Below are 23524 nucleotides of genomic sequence, written 5' to 3' on the forward strand. Positions count from 1 at the left end.
AGTTCCAGGACATCCAGGGCTGAGTAGAAAGACCCTGTCTCAAAAAAGAAAACAAATTGATATGTCTGATAGTATCCAGCCTACAAAAAAGTTTGTAGAGAAACAACCCTCTATCCCAGGACACACATCCTGACAACACTTCTTGAGGAAGAGAAAGCAAAGCTAAAGTTAAGTCACACCAAACAAGGCCACCATGGAAGACACTTCTAACTAGGTAGACCTGGCTACCTCCCTAGTGGTGTACCCCAAATACTTGCTGTTTCTCCTGGCCAAGTGCTCATGTTCCATCTCCCCTCTCCTTCTCTCTCCCAGTCCTTCCTCCTCCTTCTCCTCCTCGCCTCTCCTCTCTTCTCGAACCAGGTAACCCCAAACCCACCTACCTGTAATCCCTCCAGTAATTGACTGTAGCCAATTTTATTTAACCAAAAGTCTTAAATTAAGGAGCAAGGTTTGCGCAACAAAAGCTTGTGAACCGGAGAAGCCACCACTCATAGGCCTAAACCTTTTGGTACAGAATTTAGATTTACAATACACGGCAACAGACCAAACTTCAACAGCAGACCAAGGTGGCCTCACATCCTCCTGCCTCTGCCTCCTGAGTGCTGCCACTTTGCCATGCTCAGTCCAAGGCCTTCCCCCACCCCCCACCCCTCTTTTTTGTTTGTTTTGTTTTGTTTTGTTTTTGAGACAGGGTTTCTCTGTGTAGCCCTGGCTGTCCCGGAGCTCACTCTGTAGACCACGCTGGCTTTGAACTCAGAAATCCAACTGCCTCTGCTTCCCAAGTGCTGAGATTAAAGACCCTGCTGTCTTCAGAAGCTTTTAAAAGGAAAAGTGAATTAGGCCCTCATGTTACCTGTATGAAAGGAAGTTCTGGTTTGTTTCAGCTGTCTTCTCATTGTTGTTTTTCAAGTGAAAGTTTTGTTTTGTTTTGTTTTGTTTTTAGAAGATGTTTAGTGTTAGGATGGTTCAAATGTAAAAAGGAAGATTCTTAATCTTTTAAACACGAAGTTGTATTAGTAGAAACTTGTAAATTAGGTGCTAAATAAAATATCAAACCCACGAAGACCAGGGACTTGGTAGTGTAAGCCTATAATCCCACTACATGGAAAGCTCAAGATAACCACAGTTGGAGGCTAGCCTGGGCTATATGACCAGCTCCAGGCCAGCCAGGAAGACAGAGGCTTGCAATGTATCTCATTAGGATGCTGGTTTGGCCGGCATGGAGCCCTGGGTTTAATCCCCAGCACTCCACAAACTAGGCAAAGCGCCCCATGCCTGGGAAATAGAGGCAGGAGGATCAGACATGCAAGCACATCCTTACACCACCAGCAGCATAGGGAGTTTGCAGTCAGCCTGTCCAACCTGGGCAACCCTAACTCATACAAAGGAAAGGAGGAAGCAGGGAGGGGTGGACACAGGGGAAGAGGGAAGAAAGGGGAAGAGAGGGAAACGAGTAATGATTCAAATAGAGAAGAATGCCAGAGAGAGAGAGAGACAGACAGACAGAGAGACAGAGACAGAGTCCAGTGAGATTAGGGGGAGCATGCTTGGGGGGGACAGGAACCCGAGGCAGAAAGGCAAGCTGAGCCCAGCAGTGACAGGGAAAGTGGACTGATGAAAGGAGAGCAGATGTTGGGCCGGCCCTGGCCCTTCGAGGGAGCAGTGAGCTCCCTCTCCAGTGTGGTCATAACCTTTGGAATGAGGGTGTGAGTGACTGCAAATTCCCATCTCCCTTCTCATTCCAGCCTTATTGTAACACTGCTTTCTACGCCTCTCTCTCTCTCTCTCTCTCTCTCTCTCTCTCTCTCTCTCTCTCTCTCTCTTCCCCTCCCTCCCTTCCTTCCTCCCTCTCTCCCTCTTTGCTCTGCCCCCCCCCTTCATTGTTTTAGAATAGGCCAAATGTGAAGTCTTTCCAAGGGTGTGGCTGTGTTCATCTTATTCTCCAGCCCAAGTAGAACAGCAGAGAAGCGTGAGAAGGACGGACACACTCAGCAGCCAGAGGCCACCGGCAGACAGATCGCAGCTCTGTAGACAGTGAGTTGTTTACAAAACTATACATTGAGAATGTCTGTGTGTGCATGTGTGTGCTAAAGGGTGGAGAATGTCCCTAACTTAGAATTGAGCCCTCTCCATTATGTGGGGAACTCAAAGGAGAAGGAACACCGAGATCAGCAGATGATATTGGAAAAGACACAGATGCACCAAAGGTAGCTTAGATATTAGGAGTGAAAGAGGCTATGGGGCAGGGCCAAGGATGCCTTAATTAGAATACCAAAGGTCCTCCCTCCTTGTTACATGCCTGCATTCCAAGCTAAAAGGTGGTGGATTGAGAAGAGTGGGGTGGCGGTGGGGTGGCAGGGGTGGAGGGTGGGGGAAGTGAAGCGAGTCCAGGAGTTCAAGACCAGCCTGGGTAGCATAACTAAACAACTCAAATTTAAAAAGATATTTTCTGTAGAATGATGGTCGTGACAGTCAGAGGGACATGAATGTCGGATGAGAGAAAAGGAAGGGTTTGAGCTGTACAAAGAAAGCAAGGTTTCCGGAGTGAAAATGGGAGAGGGGGATGCAAGCCAGACGTGAGATGTTGCTATCTCTCGGCATCATGGTCTCTGCTTCTCTCCCATCCTCCACCCATCTCCTAGATATGCTGTTCTTGGGGCAGAAGGCCTTGCTGCTTGTCTTGGCAATCAGCATCCCCTCTGGTGAGTCTTTCTGTCTTGACTCTTCTTTCCCTAACACATCAGATTCTTGGTTCTCCATGCCCATGGGGTTATCTATGGGTTAGATGGGGGTGGGGCTGAGAGTGAAGGGGCGTGGCATTGGGCTATGGGTTAGATGGGAGGTTGAGACTGAAGGGGCGTGGCAAGAGATGTCTTGTGTTGACACAAAGGTGAGAGTTTGCAGGTGGTGAGAGCTAGCCTCGGACTTAAGGGTGGTTAAGATGATGTGAAATTACAATACAAGCACTTATTAATCCCTAGAAAAGAGTTGCATATTGATATATGACTCAGCAAATACCAAAGGAACAAGAAGTTACATACACCTACAGAGACCACCATACGGGAAACTGGATCCCCTTAAGCCCCTTGAGGGAAAGACCACCTAACACTTGCTCCGGCGGACGCACAAAGATTTACATACATGATGGAAGTATATGCTACGTGTACGCACAAAAGGAGTGCAGTCGTCGCAGGTAGCATAGAATCCAGCTAAAGGATTGGCTATAGAAAGCAATCTTGGATGCTGAAGAAACGCTACTGTATTCCCCCTCCTCTTTCTGCCAGATGCAATCCCACAATTGGCTTGCCCAGTGGTGCAGCTGATTCAGGGGCTGTGGGCCCGGGCAGGACACGCTAAAGAGCCTGCCGGGTTCCTCTGTGGCCCTTCTTGGGAATGAGATCAAGAGGGGGACCTGAGTCAGGGCAGAGCAACAGTGGGCTTTGTGCTCCATAACTTGTCTTTGTTGCGTGGTTTCTAATGCTTGGTTAGTTTTGTGCATAGCCTTGTGCTCTTGTGTGGAAATATATAGGGACAAAGACAAATCACAAAGACGATATGCAACAATATCTCCATTGTATTCTGGTTCATCTCATAAAAGTGTTGTGGTGGAGAAAGTTGGAGTTATATCCATTTTCTTTCTTTTTGACAGACTGGCTACCCCTAGGGGTCAGTGGTCAACGCGGAGGTAGGTGAAGTCTTCCTTATGGGTTCAATTGGGGTTCTTGCCAGGATTACATAAAGCAGTACTGAGAATCTGTTTTAGGGCCAGGCAAGATGACACATGCCTGAATCCCAGCACTCAGGGAGTAGAGGCAAGCAGATGGAGTTCGGGGCCAGCCAGGGATTCATGAGACACAAACAGTCAAGAATCTATTCTAGAGCTGGTTGTAGTGGCCCATGCTAGTAGGATTTGCTGACAGAGGCAGGGAGATCATGGGTTTGAGGCCAGCCTGGGCTATACACATTTTGCCAGGTGGTGGTGGCACATGCCTTTAATCCCAACACTCAGCACAGGCAGGAGGATCTCTGAGTTCAAAGCTGGCCTGGTCTACAGAGTGACTTCCAAGACAGCCAGGGCTACACAGAGAAACCCTGTCTCAAAATACAACCAAACCAACCAAACAAACAAATCTGTTCTAGAACAGAGAGCTACACTGGCAAGGTGTGAAACGTGGAATCAACTTCAGTAGTACCCACAATCCCCTTCAGTAGTACCCACAATCCCCTTCAGTAGTACCCACAATCCCCTTCAGTAGTACCCACAATCCCCTTCAGTAGTACCCACAATCCCCTTCAGTAGTACCCACAATCCCATCATCCCATTCATAAACCTGGTCTCCTTTTTCGGTCTCACTGAAACATCTGTGCTAAGATGCTTTCTTGCCAGCCTCTTCCTTTTGCTCTCCTCTGCACATTTTTTTTTTTTACCCCATTCAAGACAACACAAATCAATCCTTATAGGAAACATTATTACTATATTATTATCTGCGATCTTTTTTTGTTTGTTCATTTGGAGATTTTTTTTTTTTTTTTTTTTTTTGGTTTTGGAGACAGGGTTTCTCTGCATAGCCCTGGCTGTACTGGAACTCACTCTGTAGACCAGGCCGGCTTCAAACTCAGAGATCTACCTGCCTCTGCCTCCCAAGTGCTGGGATTAAATGTGTGTCCTACCATGCCTGTTTTATTATCTGCAATCTTGAGAACTGAACCCAGGTCTTTAAACCTTAGGCAAGAGCCTTACAACTGAGCTACATCCCCTACACCTCTTTCTTTGCTTACTGACCAAGTAATTCTGCTATATTTTTTATTACATTTTGTGATACCAAGAATTGCACCCAGAGCCACAGAAATGCTAGGAGAATGCTCTACCACTGACTGCACATTCAGTCTACAGAAAGCACTGTTCTATCATACAACATCAGAAAACTCGGATGCAATGACAGGGTGGACAGTGATCCCAGGCGCTCTCTCTCTCTCTCTCTCTCTCTCTCTCTCTCTCTCTCTCTCTCTCTCTCTCTCTCTCTCTCTCTCCCTCTCTCCCTCTCTCTCTTTTTAGAATTTCTCTGTGGAGCCCTGGCTGTCCTAGAATTCATTTTGTAAACCAGGCTGGCCTCTAACTCATAGAGATCCACCTGCCTCTGCCTCCCAAGTGCTGGGATTAAAGGCAGTGCACCTTCACAGCTATCTTATCTCTATATATATTTGTAAAAGATTTATTTATTTGTTATATATAAGTACACTGTAACTGTATTCAGATATACCAGAAGAGGGCATCAGATCTTATTACAGAGCCACCATGTGGTTGCTGGGATTTGAACTCAGGACCTCTGGAAGAACAGCCAGTGCTCTTAACCACTGAGCCATCTCTCCAGCCCTTGTCTCTATATTTTAAACTTTTGTACCAGTACATACAGCAATAAATACATATTAGGACCATATGTAAAACAGAAACATTATATAATGATATATACTTGCAAAGCACAGTGCATTCTGATAGACCGATCTTCATTCATTTTTAAAATGCCAGTTGAGCCAGGCAGTGGTGGTGCACGCCTTTAGTCCCAACACTCGGGAGCCAGAGGCAAGTGGATTGCTGAATCTGAGGCCAGCCTGGTCTATCAAGTGAGTTCCAGTACAGCCAGGGTTACACAGAGAAACCTGTCTTGAAAGGCAAAAACAAAACACAAAGCTGGGTGGTGGTGACCCACGCCTATAATCCCAGCACCCAGGAGGGCAAAGGTAGGTGGATCTTTGAGTCCCTAGCTATCTTGGTCTATATAAGGAGTTTCAATCCAAGACCAAGATTATGCAGTGAGACATAAAAGAAAAGAAAAAAGGAACGAAAAGCCTTTCCCCTTTCTTTTACCATTATACTCTGATCTGAGTGTCTGAGCCCACAGATTTTAGCGGCACTAAAAGCTGACCTGACACCTTAGCTGGCTTCTCTAAGCTGGTTAGGGTCGGGTCCCGGGCTGTGACTTTCCAGCAGAGTTCTGGGGCAACTGTCCTGATATTCCTTTTCAGAGACTTTTCAGCCCTAAGGGGACATTTAGATGGTTGTTCATAAAAAGTTCTTCAAACTGAGATTGCTCCAGACACTGGGGAGCCAGCCCTGCAGTCTCACTGCCAGCCATCACACACTCCCAACTGCCTCACTGTGACCTCATTGCTTTTCTGTGTAGACTGGAATGTGGCCTGGCCTCTTGAGGCTGGATCCAGAAAGATTGAGGTCCACCCTGAGGAAGGCCAACCTCCCCTTCACAGCCACTATTTCGATGCAGTCAGTGACTTTTCAAATAGTCCCTGGAAATAGATAGACATGGACTGAGTGTGGTCATTCAGGTCAGCCTCTAAGAGTTATGGGGAGTTCAAGGACAGCCTGAGATCTATGAGTTCTCGGGGACGTGGGGGGATGGTGGGGGTGTGTATGTGTATCCGAAGCTTTCTTCTGGCCTCCTTGGCATAGGGCACACATGTGGTGCACAGTCACACATGCCCATAAAACACTCATACAAATGTAAAGTATGTTAACCCTTTCTCTCTACAAACTTTTTTTTTACATTTATTTATTTTGTGTTTATGAATGCTTTGTCTTGAGTGAATGTCTGGGCACCAAGGGTATGCCTCAGGCCCGCAGAGGTCAGAACAAAACAAAACAAGAATAAAAACAAAAAGCAAAACAAAAACCAATGGATCCCCTGGAACTGAAGTACAAATGGTTGTGAGCTAGCATGTGTGTGCTGAGAACTGCGCACAGGTCCTCAGCCAAAACCAAGTGCTCTAAACTGCTGAGCACTTATCTCTCCATCATGTAATTCTTGGACATAAAATGGGGAATAACCAATATAAGCCCCTAAGCTACAAGTGGAATTTTAGGTTTCTTGCCAGCTCTTCCTTCCTTCCTTCCTTCCTTCCTTCCTTCCTTCCTTCCTTCCTTCCTTCCTCCTTCCTCCCTCCCTCCCTCCTTTCCTTCCTTCCTTCTTCCTCTCTCCTCTCTCTCCCTCTTTCTCTTCCTCCCCCCTTCCCTCCTCTCTCTCTCTCTCTCTCTCTCTCTCTCTCTCTCTCTCTCTCTCTCCCTCCCTCCCTCCCTCCCTCACTCCCTCCCTCTCTCCCTCCCTCCCCCCTCCCCACTCCCTCTTATACAGTGTATCTCATAAGCTGACTCTGAACTTCTGATCTTCCTGCCTACACCACACAAGTGTTGAGTTTTCAGGCATGAGCCCCACAAAGGCCAGATGGAGATAGATGTAGAACTCCTTACTTTCAGAGTTCAGTACTGGCTCCCAAGGAGGACCTCAGACTGCACTGAGGCTTCAGATGGCTTTGTCATAGCCAAAGTTTACATCTGAAAAATGACTCTGGTTCTGAGATGGAGTCTGAACAGCACAGCAGGGCTGTGTCAGCTCTAGCCTCTTTAAGCACGTTTTGTTTTGTTTGTTTGTTTGTTATTTGTTTGTTTTAATTACTTTCAGGAGTCCTGTAACCTTTTGCCTTTCTAAAACATTCTGAGGCCAGGCTTAGTGGCACATACCTGTGATAGCAGCAGCATAAGCAGGAAGATCTTTGCAAGTTCTAGGCCAGCCTGCCTAGTCTAGTGAGTTCCTGGATGGCTAGAGCTACATAGAGCCACCCTATCTCAAAAACAAGAAAACAAATCCAATTAACCAACCAAAAAGCATTCTGGAAGATGGGTGACAGTTTTTGGGTTTTTTTACTATGCAATCCTTGGGTGAGTGTCACCACGTCTGGCTTAATAAACATTTTCTAAAGAAACTATTACTAAAGCGGGGTGGGGTGGGGGTTGGTGGAAATCTAATTTAGAATTGGAAGCTTGAGAAAATGAGAAAAAGAAGAAAGAGGCCAAGACAAATTACATGAATTTGCTGTCCTCTAGTGGGGAAAAGTGGGTCTACAGCTACAAGTAGAATATTTCCTAAATACAGTATTTTAAATATCATTATTGCCTCCTATACAAAGGAGCTGAGTACATTAATCTGACTACTTGATTACAGTAATTATTTCACTTTGTGTATATCAAAAGATCACATTGTACACCTTAACATGTATAATAAAAATATACACTTTTTGAGCCAGACACATTAGAATATACACATCAGCACGTTAGAAGCCGTGCTTAGCATGTGTAAAGCTCTGGGACACTTATAATCCCAGCATCTGGCAGACTAAGGCAGGAGGATTTTGAGTTTCAGGTGAGCTTGGGCTTCCAAGCAAGACCCTGTCTAAAACTAAAAGTGAGTACAATGCCACTGATATTTTGCTTTAAGTAGATACTTCAGGGCTGGACCTGTAGCCCACCTGGTAAGGTGCTTACCAAATCTGCCAAGCCCTAGATTCGATCCCCAACACCACACAACCAGGTGTGGGGGCTCATGCTTACTATCTCAGCATTTGGAGTCAGAGACTAGGATTAGGAGGTCAAGGGCATTCTCTGGTACATAATGAGTTGCAGACCAGCCTGGACTACCTGACACCCTGCCTCAAAAAAAGAAAAAAAATTTTTTTTGTAAAAATGTCACCAATTACTTAGTCATTTAGAGATATTTGTGTTTAATGGTTTAACTTATTTTTTCATTTCATTTTACTTATTTACTTGTTTATGTATTTGAGGATAAATCACTTTTTTCAGAGACTTGGAGTGTATTCCAGACTTGAAGAAAAGGCTGAAGTGGCCAACAGGATTCTTTGCAGCGGAGCTTAGCAAGGCAAATCTCCCTGGCTGGGCAGCACTAAAAGCCCATTTCAGTTATGATAGGCAGGCAAAGAAAAGCAGCCATGGGGCCTTTAGAGCTGAGCCTTGGGTGCTGTGCTCATTAGAAGTGGAAGGGTGAGGTGCCCAGAAAAATCTGTTCTATTTTTCAGATGATGTGCCTGAGACATTCACAGACGACCCTAGTAAGTCAGCCTGCTTCTCGGTGTTTACCTACTACCACTGGGGATGGAAAGGGTTGAGGGTGACGTCTGTCCAGAGAAGAGGTCACACAGCACCCTTGTGGCCACCATCAGTCCAAACATGCCCAGCCTTGCTGTCTCCTCTGTTTCTCTCAGGGATAGTCCCTGCGGCTGGTTTGCCTGAGTCCAGCTGTCTTTACCCCTGCCCTCTCTCCTTTAGCTAATCAGCCCCATGTCCTGTGGCTTTGACCCTAACTCTTCACCCATCCTGGTTTGTGTCTCTGCAGATCTGGTGAACGATCCCTCTACAGACGATACAGGTGACGTTTACTAAAGTTTTTAAGAAGCAGTGTGATCTTGGAATAGTGACGATATTTATTCCAGCTCCTGGGTTAACCCTGTATTCCTAGCTCTGGAAGTACACGGTTGTGGAATCAGAGGCTAGCAGTAATATCAAAAAGAGAAAGAAGCTTGCTAGTAATCTGAAAGCAGGAAGCAGGGCTGACAAGGTGGCTTCAGCATGGAAAGGTGCTTGCTACCACGCCCAAGGAACTTAATTTGACATTGGTAGAGGGAGAGAACAGACGTTCCAAAATTGTCCTCTGACCTCCACGTTCATGTGTTGTAACATGTGCAGGCACATCTGTGTACATGTGGGCAAACACATACACAGAATAAACAAATGAATGTAAAATAAAATAAAAAGAGGGAACAGTGTGCATGACTAGCTAAAATTAGAGGTGTACAGGGCTGGACAGATGGCTCAGCAGTTAAGAACACTGGCTGTCCTTCCAGAGGACCCAGGTTCAGTTCCAGCACAGCTCATAACCATCTGTAGCTCTAGTTCCAGGGAAACTGATACCTTCACACAGACATGTGTGTGAGCAAACCATCAGTGCATATTTAAAAGAGAGATCTGTATTTTAAAGATAAGTATGGTATTTTTCAGGGGGTGGATGGCGTTTTCGAGACAGGGTTTCTCTGTCTAGCCCTGGCTGTCCTGGAACTCACTCTATAGACCAGGCTGGCCTCAAATTTAGAAATCTACCTGCCTCTGCCTCCCAAGTGCTGGGATTAAAGGCGTGTGCCACCACTGCACAGCAAATATAAGTATGTTTAAGAGCAGTAATATTCATTCAAAAATGTTCCCAATTACTTCCAATAATCCCTCCCCCTGGGCGTATACCTTGACCCGCCCTGATATCCCATGCTCCCTCACATTGCTCCACCTTTCCCTTGCAATTCAAGGCCCTTCTCACACCCTACTGTTTTGTGCCTTTTCAGCTCTGGCTGATATCACACCTTCCACAGATGACCTAGGTGAGTTCAGATCCGGGATCCCAGGGCTACCAGGGCCACTCTGGGCTTTCCCCAAAGCCCGTACGGAAGGCAAGGCAGCTGCTGGAGTATCTGAAACAGATCTACAGTTTGTATAATACACTTTTCCGGTCATTTATTTGTAATCCATGGCAGTTTTGAACCTTGGCAAGCAGGAATTGTGCAGTTTGACATACAAAACGCCGAGACGAGATCTTTCAATGTTTCCAATCCTCACTGGTTAAAGGCAAGATTTAAAAGTGCAAACCAGAGTGAAGGGCAAAGCAGAGGGTGACATATGGCGGAAACTGGGCTTTTTAGAGAACAAGAATTAGGAAGGAAGGAAAGAAGATAGAGGCTAGACTTCTTGCTGCTGTTCCTAGAGATGGAGATGGACCTCGTGCACACTAGACACGCGCTCCACACTGAACTGCCTTCCTGTCCCTAAGTTGTATTTGGTGGTTATTGCTTTTTGTTTTGTTTTGAGAAAGGATGTTCCTCTGTAGCCCTGGCTGGCCTGAAGCTCACCCCGTAGACCAGACTAATTTCAGATTCACAGGGGTCCGCCTGCCTCTGCCTCTGCCTCCCGGATTCCGGGATTAAAGGTGTGTGCCATCACACCCAGCTTCCTAGGTTGCTTTTAACAGCGTTTTTGAAAGCCAGCTGCCATGCGTCATAAACTTAGAAGCGAACAAAAGTGAATTTCTTCCACCAGGTATCTTCTGTCCAATAGACAACAGGATCCGTGTGGCTCCACGGGCTCCACAAAAAGCGAATTGTCAGTGGGCTTAGCAAAGGGCAGTTGTGGGAGACAGGAAGTATTCTTGAGTATGCTGCAGGGTTCCACTGACTGGATGTTTTCCTTGAAAGACAAGTGGGAGAGCCAATCACATGGGTAGGAGGGGACTAGCAACTGTGAGTGTAAAGGCTTTGGGTGGGAATGGAAGCCTGAGAGGAGGCCTTAGGTAAGGGAAGGTTTTAATCAGTTTTGAGCACGGGGAAGATCGTCCCCCCCGCCCCCCATTTTCATTACCCCAGTCCACTTCTGCTCCCGATTTGGGCCAGAAAGCCGAGGGATTTAACCCCAAGCAGGCAGGATATCAGAAGCAGGAGTCCTAGGAAAGGATGGCCTGAGCAGAGGACATGAAATGGGAGTGAAATGTCAGCAGTGTGGTGACCATGAGGACAGCCAGTTCCCAGCCATGCTGGGTGGCTGGTGATGCTGTTCAACTGAAGAGTAACTCCAGCTGGTAATTTTTGAACTCAGAAAATCTCCCAAGAGGGCCATAACCCACGCAAGATACCGGTTAGTCCTGTGTACTCTGAGCTTCAGGAACGAGGGCGGAATTAGAAACACAGAATTGGGAATTAATCAGCACAGGAATGTGTCTGAAAACATACAGTAGGGGGATGGAGGGATGGCTCAGTGATTGAGACCTCTTAAAGGGACCTGGGTTCTAGTCTCAGCATGCACATAGTGGCTCACAACCATCTCTAACGCCAGTACTCCGGGTGGGGGTGGGGTGGGGGTGGGGGGAGTACAGTGCCCTCTTCTGGCCTCCTCAGGCACTGCACACATGCGGTATACAGCTACGCATGCTGGCAGAACACCCATTCACATAAAATAAAAACAAACCTTAATTTTTTTTCAAATAAAAAAAGAAAGAAATCGTGCAGTAGACGTGGTTATCCGCCCCCCCCCCCCCCTTGCTCTTCTTTCTTCTTCCAGGGACGTCCTCCCAGAACTGCTTCCTGTAAACTAAGCACACATCAGTATATGCATCAGTCAGTTTGGGCTATGAGCATGGCCCCTCCTATTCTTTACCCCAAACCTCTCATCAGAGTCGGTGATTCCGCACCTCGTCTCATAGAGAAGAGACCTTGTCTGGGGGAAAAGCTCTACAGAGCACCGGTCTCCTCTGCTCAGCTCTAGGAGCAGGTCTTCTGGGTACTAGGCCCTTTGCCTTGTGTTTCTAATAATTTTCACGTACTGCTGAGTATAGTGGTACCTGTGTGTGATCCCAGCCATCTGAGAGGCTCAGGCAGGAGAATCAGGAATTTGACACCAATCTGGGATGCATAGGGAGACCTCCCATATCTTGGGGTGGAAAAAAAAAAGGTTCTAGATTTGTTTGGTTTTGTTGAGGCAGGGTCTCATTAGCAGTCCTGGCTGCCCTGGAGCTCTCTGTACAGACCAAACTGGCCTTGAACTCATAGAGATCCACCCATCTCTGCCTCTGGGCGCTGGGGTTAAATTTAGGCACGCAAAACTGTGATTTCTATACACTAATGATACTTTAATTCAACAAATTTCTCAACTTGCAACTAGAGAAAGGTGAAAGCCCGGATTCCATCTCAATTCTTAGGTCTCTTTGTTGTGCAGCTGAAATCAGCCTGATGTGGGACTCCTTCTAGAAGTTACTAAGAGTACTTAAGTCCTTTGTTCCTTATTTCTGAGGATCCTGATTGGCTCCAAGCAGAGTGAACCACATGGTAGTTACAAAGTTGATGACTTGTAGAATTGTTAATAACTGGATAAAATTTCTGCTTTCCATCCGCAGCTGGTGACAAAAATGCTACTGCAGGTATAGTTATTATTTATGTGTTTACTTATTCATTGTATGTGCATGGGTGTTTTGTCTGAATGTGTGTCTGTGTACTACATGCAGGCAGGACTTTTGGAGACCAGAGGATAGCGTCAGATTCACTGGAGTGGGTGCTGTGAATAGATGTAGAGTCCTGGAATAGCAGCCAGTATTCTTAACTACTAATCCATCTCTCCAGCCCTATGATATTCTCTGTCTCTGTCTCTCTATCTGTGTCTGTCTCTCACTGCCTCTGTCTCTCTGTCTGTGTCTGTGTCTGTATCTGTCTGTCTGTCTGTCTGTCTGTCTAGTCTCTCTGCCAGAGGTATGTGCTGTTCAAGACAGGATTTCTCTGTCTGTCTGTGTCTCTCTAAGATTTTTTTTTTGTTGTTGTTGGGTTTTTTTTTGTGTGTGTGTTTTGTTTTTTGAGACTGGGTTTTTCTGTGTAGCCCTGGCTGTCCTGGAACTCACTCTGTAGACCAGGCTGGCCTTGAACTCAGAAATTCACCTGCCTCTGCCTCCTAATTAAAGGCGTGCGCCACCACCACTCGGCAAGATTTATTTCTTCTGTACTTTGTGTATATGGGTGTTTTGTCTGCATGTACATATGTATCCCAGGAGATGCCATCAGATCCCGTGAGACTACGGTTATAGACAGACGTGAGCCGCCCTGTAGGTTCTGGGAATTGAGCTCAGGACCTCAGGAAGAGCAGCCAATGCTGTTAACTGCTGAGCCAGCTCTCCAGCCGCGTGATCATTTGTATATATGTATTTATTGAGCTTTTCTTCCTATAGAGTCTTTGTCTTCTTGTTTTCTGAAGAGTATTGGGCTCTTTACTCCCCCAAATCCATCTTCTTTCTTTTATAAATGGTCTTCTATCCTAAAAGTCACAGGGAAAAGAAGCAGCCACCATTGACTGGTGCTCAAACCACCCTCTCCCTACGCTACCTTTGGGCTTTATTTGGTGATTAATGAATTGGGAAATAAATCAGTTTGCCGCAGACTCCATGTCACCATGGACATGATGGTTAAGATGGGTTCTTGTAACTTGCTGGTAATTCTGACCTGCAGCTATGGCTGAGAACAGAGCAAGGGAGGTGTACCTGAGAATTCTCATTCTTCAGAATGAGACCATCAGACTTCAGCATCATGTTTCATGCTGATACCTGAATAGTCCTAGAAAGACTGATTATTTTCCTAGATGACTGCTCAAAGATTATTTTACTTACTTCTGCTTCCAGGTAGGAAATTACCTAAGTTTCATGTGAGTTAGCTTCCTCTCCATCTGTTTTTGGCAAGCAAGAGAGACATGCCCCCAAAATACACTGGTTTTTGCAATGACTACTCCATCTTCATCCTGTCTCCCTTCACGCAGACCGTTAATCTTTAATGCCTGTGCTATTTCTATTTGGACGTTCCTATTATTTTGTGTTGAGCAGAGTGCCGGGATGAGAAGTTTGCTTGTACAAGACTGTACTCTGTCCATCGGCCAGTCAGACAGTGTGTGCACCAGTCCTGCTTCACCAGGTAAGCGATCCCAGAATGCCCAGAGAGCACCTTCCATGGTGGTAACGCTTGTGTCAGTAACAAATGAATATTCTCCACAGAATGGCAGTCTTTGATGGGACAGAGGTTGTTAGTGTAACCTTTTTAGCCATCCCCAAGGTGCTGCCTAGAGCCTGGAGTCTGGGTTGAAGTATCCACAAAACATTCTAATAGAGGCCTGTGGAGGTGAGGGCTATAGGAAGAGAGACCTCGAGAGATGCTCTAGCCAACTGAAGGCTCTGAAGTGCAAAGCAACAGGCAGGAGCTAAGATGTGAAGCGTGCAAAGTGCCACTGAGCAGAGGAGTCTATACTTCCCTTTGTTTTATTGTTATCATTAAAACCATCTCTATCTCCTACATTCTGCCGAGGGAAAGATTTAAAAACAAAAAATCATATACTTAAGAAAAAAAAATCTAGGGGCTAGAGAGGTGGTTCAGCGGTTAAGAACACTGGCTGCTCTTCCAGAGGCCCTAAGTTCAATTCCCAGCAACCACATGGTGGCTCACAACCATCTGTAATGGGATCTGATGCCCTCTTCTGGCATGCAGGTGTCGATGCAGATAGAGCATTCCTACATTTGAAATAAGTAAATAAATAAATTTTTTAAAAAAGAAAAATCTAGACAAAGGGAGGACAGTGGAGAATAAGGGATTGAAGAGGTGCCCTGGCTAGACCCTCTCACCACCTTCTCTGTCTCCTTCCTTAACCATGACCTTGGGACTATGACAGTTTACGGCGCATGTACATCATCAATAATGAGATCTGTTCCCGACTCGTCTGTAAAGAACATGAAGCTATGAAAGGTAAGGTGACGGCTGGCTGGCCAGGGGGCAGGGCAATTATGAGAGGTATATAGAGTGTGATGCTGTTGGACCTGAGGTCTGGTTCCTAAGGAGGTGCTGGGCACCCCCCACGTATTCCATCAGACCCTATCAGAAGCTATACTAAATAAACTAAGTCCTAACTAGGTACGCCTAGATCCCTCCCCCGACAGACTGCAACCCCCAACTCTCCCACAGAGAGAATTTCCTGAAGCTCAAGGTGTTTTAAAACTTTGGTGTTTAGATGTAAAAAGTCTTTTGTGTATAAGCCTTTTGCTCATATGTGTGTATATACACATATGCATACATCCATGGGGGGGGGGGGTCAGAGGAAGGTATTAAGGACCCTGGAACTGAAGTTACAGATGGTTGTAAGCCACCATGTGGATGCTGGGAACTGAACCTGGCTTCTCTGCAAGAGCAGCCTGTGCTCTTAACTCCTGAGCCACCTCTCTAGCCCCTCTCAGGCCGTTTTAAAAGCCATCTTTTGGAAGTAGCCAAGCCACCAGTACAAATAATAGACTCAATAGCCATGTTGATCATCAGTCATATGCTCTACAAAGAACACATGTTTGGAGACAGTAGAGTTTGAATAGAATCCATAGTAAGACAGGTAGGATGTTTAGAGAGTGGCTATATTATAAACATTCCAACAACTCTGGAAATTCCATCTACATTGCTATTATCAAGCCTCCAAGGTAGAGGGAAGTGGGGAAGATGTTCAAAGAATACTTTTCAAGGCTCCAAAATGTGTGGCTGCAGACCGTGGCACGGTGGGAACAAACATTTCTCACCTTCCCCGCGGACAGCCCCGAGCGGCTGCTGTGGTTAGTGTCAACAACCACAGCCAGGGACATCTTTGACTCAGCCCCCGGCTTTGCTCTGGGTTCCTGAGTAAGAGCTGTAGTTGACTTCGCAGAAGGAAACTCGCTGCTTTTCCCCATTGGCTCTGTGCAAGCCACCTGCGAGGGAAGCACCTTGCCTTTGACTCTGAGTGTTTGGGACTCTAGGCACTTTCAAGTACCTCGGGGGATTTACTGCAGTTAGCTGTTGTAAACAACCAAATGCAGGCTAAGTGACCGGGCTTCACTTTTCTAGTTAGCAGATACACCACCTGAACGGAACCGGGAGCTGGGTACTTCAAGGAAGCTAATTTTGCTCCGGTAGCTTCATTTCAGCCCTCACAGACCCACTGTTAAGCCAGGAATGAATGCTTTCATACAGAAAGGGAGAACGAGGCTCGGAGAAGGTTAGAGAAGGCTAGACACTTTCTAGAAAGTGACAAGTACCCAGCCAGGAGCAACACTGAGGTCTTCAGCCGCATCTTTTCCTCCTTCATTTTCATTATACCACACTGAATCGTCCGTCTTCTCCTTCCCTTAAAACAAAAGCCTTTGTTACTGTCCAGCATCTTCCCATAATGCTCTGCTTTTCCTCTAGATGAGCTTTGCCGGCAGATGGCAGGCCTGCCTCCAAGGCGACTTCGGCGCTCCAACTACTTCCGACTTCCTCCCTGTGAAAATATGAATTTGCAGAGACCCGATGGTCTGTGATCACCAAGGAAGAAAGAAGAAAATGTGGATGAAGGAATCGAAAATTCTTTCTCCTCCAACCCCTGCCATCTGTCCCGTAGACATGTATTTTTAAACTAAGCCCTTTGCAATGCCCCGGCTTCCTACCCTACTCTAATTTTCACTGGTGCTGGTAACGTTTGTCTCATTTTGCGGTACTGACAATACATTGTCTATATTGTGGCACGGGTTTGCTGATTTCTGGTGTTGTAGACAAGATGGATAAAGGATGGCCACTTGACTTAGATACATTCAGCTACATTCAGCTCCTGCAGTAGAAAGGGGCTGGGGTGCGTGGCTCAGTTGGCAGAAAACTTACCTAACCTTTAGGTTAATATTTTTTTTAAATGGTGCTATGAATTGATCTCAGAGCCTCGTATATAATAGTCAATGCTCTATCACTAAGCTATACCCCTATCTCCTAAGTAGATAATTTTAATTATTAAATATGCCAGAGACAGGAGCTTGCCAGAGGCTCGAGCCACAGAGCTTCCTTCTAGAAGTTTCCTAGGTTAACTCCTCATTGTTTACATATCCTCTGTACTCACTTTCACCATGCTTCGTGGCTTGTCCTAAATTTTGCCCAGCAAGTCTTCATGATGGGAAGGTTGTGGGTGAGGCAAGAGAGATGGCTCAATGGTTAAGAACACTGGATGTTCTTCCAGAGGACCTGGGTTCAGTTCCCAGCCAGCATCCACATGGTGGCTCACAATCACCCATAAGTCTAGTTCCAGAGGACCTGAGATATTTTCTGGCATCCATGGGCACTGCATGCATATGTCACACAGACATACATGTGGAAAACACACATAAAAATAAATCACTTTTTAAAAGGCAAAAAGAAAGCTCACGGGCATGTTTTATTTTTATTTTTTGTATTTTCATTTTTTTATTTGTTGTCTCAGAAGATTTCCCAAGAGAACCAAGACTCACCTGGCAATCCAGAAAGACCCCAAATGCTGTCCCTGCTAGACTCAGAGTCTGGGGCAGAAATAAGAAAGCTATAGCAGGTATGAAACTTGGCCCATAATTTCCAATATAATTTCTTGGGCAAGTTGTTTAGTCAGGAATTAGGGAAGGAAAGCAAATCTCACCTCATCCATTTCTGGCAGCCTGAGGACCAGCCCACGCCCACAAAGCAACCACACACGCTCATGCGACATCATGGCCTTCCGGGGTTTTGTGGAGTCGTGACTTCCTACGTGGTCTCTACTTAACCTGGTTTGTTTGTAGAGTGTATCGTGCAATGGCTCCTAGAATATACCCTGGCTTGAGGTATAAACAAAAGCACTTCTAGCTGACCCTTAACACACTGGCAGGCGGTTTACCTGATGTTTTACATGAACAGGAGACAGAAACACCATGCCCAGACAGCACACTTTCTTCATTGTTGCTGATTTATTTTATTTTATTTTATTTTATTATTTTATTTCACTTCGTTTTATTTTATTTTATTTGAGATGGGATCTTGCTATCTATCCCTGTCTGACCAGCGTGAAACTCACTAGGCAGAGCAGCCTGGCTTTGGGCAGTCCCCCTGCCTTAGCCCCTGCTGGGATTACAGGTGTGTGCTACCACACCTACCCACAGACCACATGCTTATCCTCCCGCTGTAGAGTAAGCTACATAGATAGCTGTGTCACCTAAGATAACGCTTTTCTCTTTTTGGATCCCAGATTAACATCCTCACCTTTAACACAAACAAACAGTTTAAATGTTTGTTAGTGTGATGTTTTGATTCTGTGGTTCTCTGGATATAAACACATTATTTACATTGATTGAAGCCTAGATATAGATGCAGTTCAAATCACAATAACCGTGTCTGTTTCATCCAAGACGCCCAAAGCAGTCCACAGTTATGCTAGAACTTAGCTAACTAAGAGGCAAAGTCTTACTATTAAGAAGCAATTCAGTTTACTCAATTACCGAGTATGCAAAACTGATTAGAGAAAAAAGCTTGGAAAAAAAAAACCCTAAGCATGCACCGTCCTCCCGAGTTAAATATGCTGGGATATAGATAAATAGATTAAATGCATATTGCAGACACATTAGGGAAACCTGGGGCTGGAGAGATGACTCTGGCCTCAGTGGCTAAGAGCACTGACTGCTCTTCCTAAGGCTCCAGGTTGAAGTCACGGGATCCCAATGGTGGTTCACAGCCATCTGTAACCCCAGTTCTAGGGTTTCCAGCATCCTCTTTAGGCTTCTACCTGCACCGGCCACCCACACGACATACAGGCAAACATCTATGCACATAAAATAATAAAACAAATAAAAGCCAGGTTAAGGACACTTCCTCCTCTCTGAGTTCAGTTCCCATCCCCTGACTCCCTCTTCTAGCCTCTACAGGTCCCTGTACACACTTGCCATATACACATAAATAAAATAATTCTTTAAAATTAGACTCTTTTCATAAGGCTTTTAAATACAAAGTAACAATACAGACATTATTCTGATTTGATCACTGCATACCATTTGTATGTATTGATATATCATATGTGGGCCAGGGAGATGGCTTAACCAGCAAGGGAATTTGTCACCTAGCCTGAAGACCTGTGTTCAATCCCCAGAGCCCATTTATCAGAAAGAGAGAATTGGCTCTCTCAAGTTATACCTGACCTCCACCGGGGTGCACATGTGTGCATGCACACACACAGCCAATAAATAAAGTTTGTAAAGGTAAGTATCACATGTGCTTCATAAATGTATATACATTTACTATATGTTTGGTGGAACCTTTTAAAAGCGTGTTTAAGGAGAGGGCTGTATCGACTGCTTTGGTGCACACTGTACACTGCACATCTGAGTCAATTACGCTGTTACACTCCACAGATGTGTGCAATTCAAAATAATAAAGTGTCAGAATTTAATGTTTAGTCTAGAAGACATTCAAAAATTCACTTTGTTCCTGGGATCTTGGAAATATCTTTAGAGGGGATGGTCTCTTCCAGAATTCAGCCCACCCCTGACACGTCTATCAGCTCATCCACCCCAGTATTTTGTCTATTGTAAAGTAAGCAGTTAAATAAATACATTTTTATCAAATTTCTCAGAATAAAGTGGGGTTGGGTTTGGTCTGGCCATTGCTTTGTTTAACTTTTCTTTATTTCATTTGATTAATTTGACACACCATCTCGCTGTGTAGTCTTGCTAGGCTGAGACTTGTTGTGTAAGACCAGGCCTTGACCTCAGAGTTCTTTTGAGGTGGGGAGGGGAGATAAGGTCTCATGGCTGCCTCTAGCTTCCAGGATCTGGAATTAATTAATGTGTCACCATGCCCAGGTTTTTGTTCTTCCCAGGGTCGGGGAGAGGGGCTCAAAGCTATGCTGATCAAGTCCCGGACACCTCCAGCCCCTGACTTGATCTTTATAATTTTGTTTGTGTTTGCACAAACAAAAACAAAGAAACAAAAACCAACCAAAGAAGTTCTTTGTAGCACTTTGAAAATACAGACTCCATACTGGTCAAATGTTTCCACTCTCCATTATTCTCTACAGCTTTATGGTCACTGCATCAACATTCCACAGTTGTTAACTTGGCAGTCTTCTGATTCATACTTCTCTCTCGGTTTTTTTTTTTTTTTTGTGTGTGTGTGTGACCAAATGCCTGTGTTTTGTTACTTCTCCGTGTTCTTCTGTTTGCCACACTTTGTGTGTGTGTGTGCATGTGCGCACACGAATGACTATGGGATGTATATGTGTAGTGTGCCCACATGCGTGTTTGAAGGCATGCACCCCTGAGCTCATGCAAAGACCAAAGAGGACTTAAGACAGCTTTCTCTGTCCTGTTCTGCCTGCATCTGGAGCCAGGCTCGGCCATTCCAACAGCAGTGGGGTTTCAAGTGTGAGGAACACCCCATCAAGCATTGTGGTGATAGGATTTGAACTCAGGTCCCCAGGGCAGCAAGGACTCTTAGCACTGAGCCATCACACCAGGTCTCCCTTCCTATTTTGGTGATGAGGATAGAACCATGGTCTTATACATGGTTAGGAAAGCTCTAGCTACATGGCCAGTCTCGAATTCTTTTTCTTTTTTTTTTATAAATGTGAAAGATTAACGGTTTTTTATTTATTTATTTATTTATTTATTTATTTATTTATTTTATTATATGTGAGTACACTGTAGCTGTCTTCAGATGCACCAGGAGAGGGCGTCAGATCTCATTATAGGTGGTTGTGAGCCACCATGTGGTTGCTGGGATTTGAACTCAGGACCTTCAGAAGAGCAGTCGGTGCTCTTAACCACTGAGCCATCGCTCCAGCCCTCAAATTCTTATTTTAATTTGAATAATGGGACATTGATGTTGGAATTAAAGGAATTAATAAAAGCGTTCTTCAGAGTTTGGCTGCTTTCCTGGTGTCCTGAGTAGAAGCAGCCTTCTCTAGCCCCCCATAAAATTCACTCTTACTTTCTCATCCCACGTTGAGCTGATCACACTCTATACCTAACTTTCTTGTGCCATGCCTAAGATTAAAGAACAGTCCCTTCCTCTTGAATGAACACAGTCTTGAAACTCAAGTGTGAACTCTCTGGAGCTCTGTACACACTTTCCCTTGGTGATCTTTTGACTCAGAGGAAGCTGGTACAAATCCAGCTGGCGTCCCTGCCATGCCAGTTAATTTATTTATGCTGACATCAAGCAGTACCTGTTGTTAACCACAAGCTCCTCCCACTTTGCTTCAGCGTGAATTTAGCCACAGCGAAGCCTAACCAAAGGTGGAACACAGGCCCAGGAGGCACAATCAGCTTGCTCCTCCTTCTTACTGAAGTGGCTGGGACACAGTGAAGACTCTTAGAGGAAACAGAGGGGAAATGGAAGGGCATCGCAGACAGGCAGACACCAGGACAATGGTGCAAACCGCCAGGGTGGGGGTGGGGGGGTGGGGGGGGCGGACGGCGCGCTGACTGGCGTTCTCAAATTCCAGATTCAAAGAGAAAGCATAATGGGCTTCCCTGAGAGATGTGGAAACTTGGGGTGAAATGGAAGGAGACCCAAAGCACAGGGGAGAGGAGGCAGGCCTGTCTGTGTGCTTTAGGCAGATAGATCCCTTAGGAGCCATTGGCAAAATGTTCAGCCATCTAGCCAGAGCTGGTGGGACAGCCTATAATCTGAGCTCTTTGGGAGGCTGAGTCCTGAGGGATTTTAAGATTAAGTTTTGTTTGGGCAATTTAGTCAAATTTAATTTGTTTGTTTGTTTGTTTGTTGTGGTGTATTTTGTGGTTTTGTTTTGTTGTTCGGTTGGGTTTTTTTGTTTGGTTTGGTTTGTGTTTTTTCTTTGTTTTAGACAGAGTTTCTCTGTGTGTTTTTGTTTTGTTTTGTTTTATTGTTTGAGTTGTTTCTTTTTTGGCTTTGTTTAGTTTATTTTTGTTTTTGTTTGAGACACGGTTTCTCTGTGCAGCCTTGCCTGTTCTGGAACTCGCTTTGTAGACTAGCTTGGTCTCAACTCCCAGGAAGATCTACCTGCCTCTGCCTCCCAATTGCTGGGATTAAAGGCATGTGCCACCACTTCGGGACTTCAGAACTTATTTTTTAAAAAGTAAAAGATGCCTAGGGTCATATAAATGCAATGCCCTGAGTACAATCCCCAGAGGTGAAAAACTTAAGAAATTAAGAAAGGGAGAGAGAGAGAGAGAGAGAGAGAGAGAGAGAGAGAGAGAGAGAGAGAGAGGAAGAGAGAGAGAGAGGAAGAGAGAGAACTACCTTTGGGTAAAAATGGAGCCCTTATATTTTCACTAAGCAAACATCAGGGAAAGTGTCACGTTAAGTTTCTCTGTAAGAGAGTGACAGGTGGCCACAGTAGTTTTCAGACTCTTCCTCCTCCTTCTAACCCCACCCCCCCCCCCCACTTTTTTTTAAAAACCCAGTCAAGCATAGCCAAGGCAGCCCTCGGAGGCCGACTTCTGGGCAGAGAGCAAGAAGGAAAGAGCAAATGCTGTTTATATAAATAGGCACACAGAGCCTGTTGTTTCCTGTTAACAAACTGAGCGTGGTGTCACCTCAAGCCCTCACTTTTTTATTTGTTTGATTTTTTGGTTCTTTTGTGTTTTACAAGTAGCTGATAACTGATAAAGGTGTGCGCTTTTTTCAATTTGTCCAATCACTTTGAGTTAGGGCCTTGCTTGTCTCCTCAGACCCTGGTCTTGCAGTTTCCCTGTCGTTGATGATGCTAAATGACCTTTCATCCAAAATCACCTGAGTTAAATTGGGCACGTGCAGGCCTGTGATCCCAGTGTTTGGGAGATGGAAGAAGGAAGGTTTTAGGTTATCCTTGGCTACACATTGAGTTTGAGGCAAGCCTGGGCTACATTAGCTCCTGTCTTACCACCAACTTCCAAATTAAAAACTTAACCTGAGTTAAACTTAAAAGATTGATGGGTACCAGGTATCAAGTGCATTACTATATACCATCTCCTAATATTCTTTTTCCTGTCTCAACGGATAAACACAGGAGGTACCATGCACAGTAATGGGAAACAGCACACAAAATTGTTTCCTCTATTGATATAAAATTATACACTCGTTTCCATCTGCTCCTTTGTATGTATGTGTACGCAGGTGTGCACAGGTACACTTGCCTGTGCATGCACATGTAGAGGTCAGAGATCAAATTGGTGTCAGCCTCTGTCTTTCTCCCCATTAGATATTGAGGCAGGGTCTCTCTCTGAGCCAGAGCTCACTGTGTGAGCTAGGCTGGCTGAACAGCGAGCCCCTGCCACCCACCTATTTCTGATCTGAGTGCACCAGGGCTACAGGTGTGTGCAGCCATACCTGG

The 23524-nt window shown here is 45.4% G+C and overlaps 1 protein-coding gene across 2 annotated transcripts; it reads left to right on the top strand.

Annotated features, from left to right (window-relative positions):
• The first annotated feature begins 1885 nt into the window (after positions 1-1885).
• Mfap5 (microfibrillar associated protein 5) lies at positions 1886-17592 on the top strand. 2 transcript variants are annotated; one of them, NM_015776.3, is made up of 10 exons: positions 1886-2034; positions 2643-2702; positions 3650-3685; positions 8881-8913; positions 9198-9230; positions 10195-10230; positions 12789-12812; positions 14253-14340; positions 15089-15162; positions 16621-17592. In NM_015776.3, exons 2-10 carry the CDS (start codon positions 2645-2647, stop codon positions 16731-16733), a joined length of 495 nt encoding a protein of 164 aa, NP_056591.1. In that variant the 5' UTR covers positions 1886-2034; positions 2643-2644; the 3' UTR covers positions 16734-17592. The 2 variants fall into 2 exon arrangements, with proteins under 2 accessions (NP_056591.1, NP_001334363.1); NM_001347434.1 differs by lacking the exon at positions 10195-10230.
• The last annotated feature ends 5932 nt before the right edge of the window (positions 17593-23524 follow it).

This window comes from Mus musculus, chromosome 6 (genome assembly GCF_000001635.26).
Source record: "Mus musculus strain C57BL/6J chromosome 6, GRCm38.p6 C57BL/6J".
Classification (NCBI taxonomy): Eukaryota; Metazoa; Chordata; class Mammalia; order Rodentia; family Muridae; genus Mus; species Mus musculus.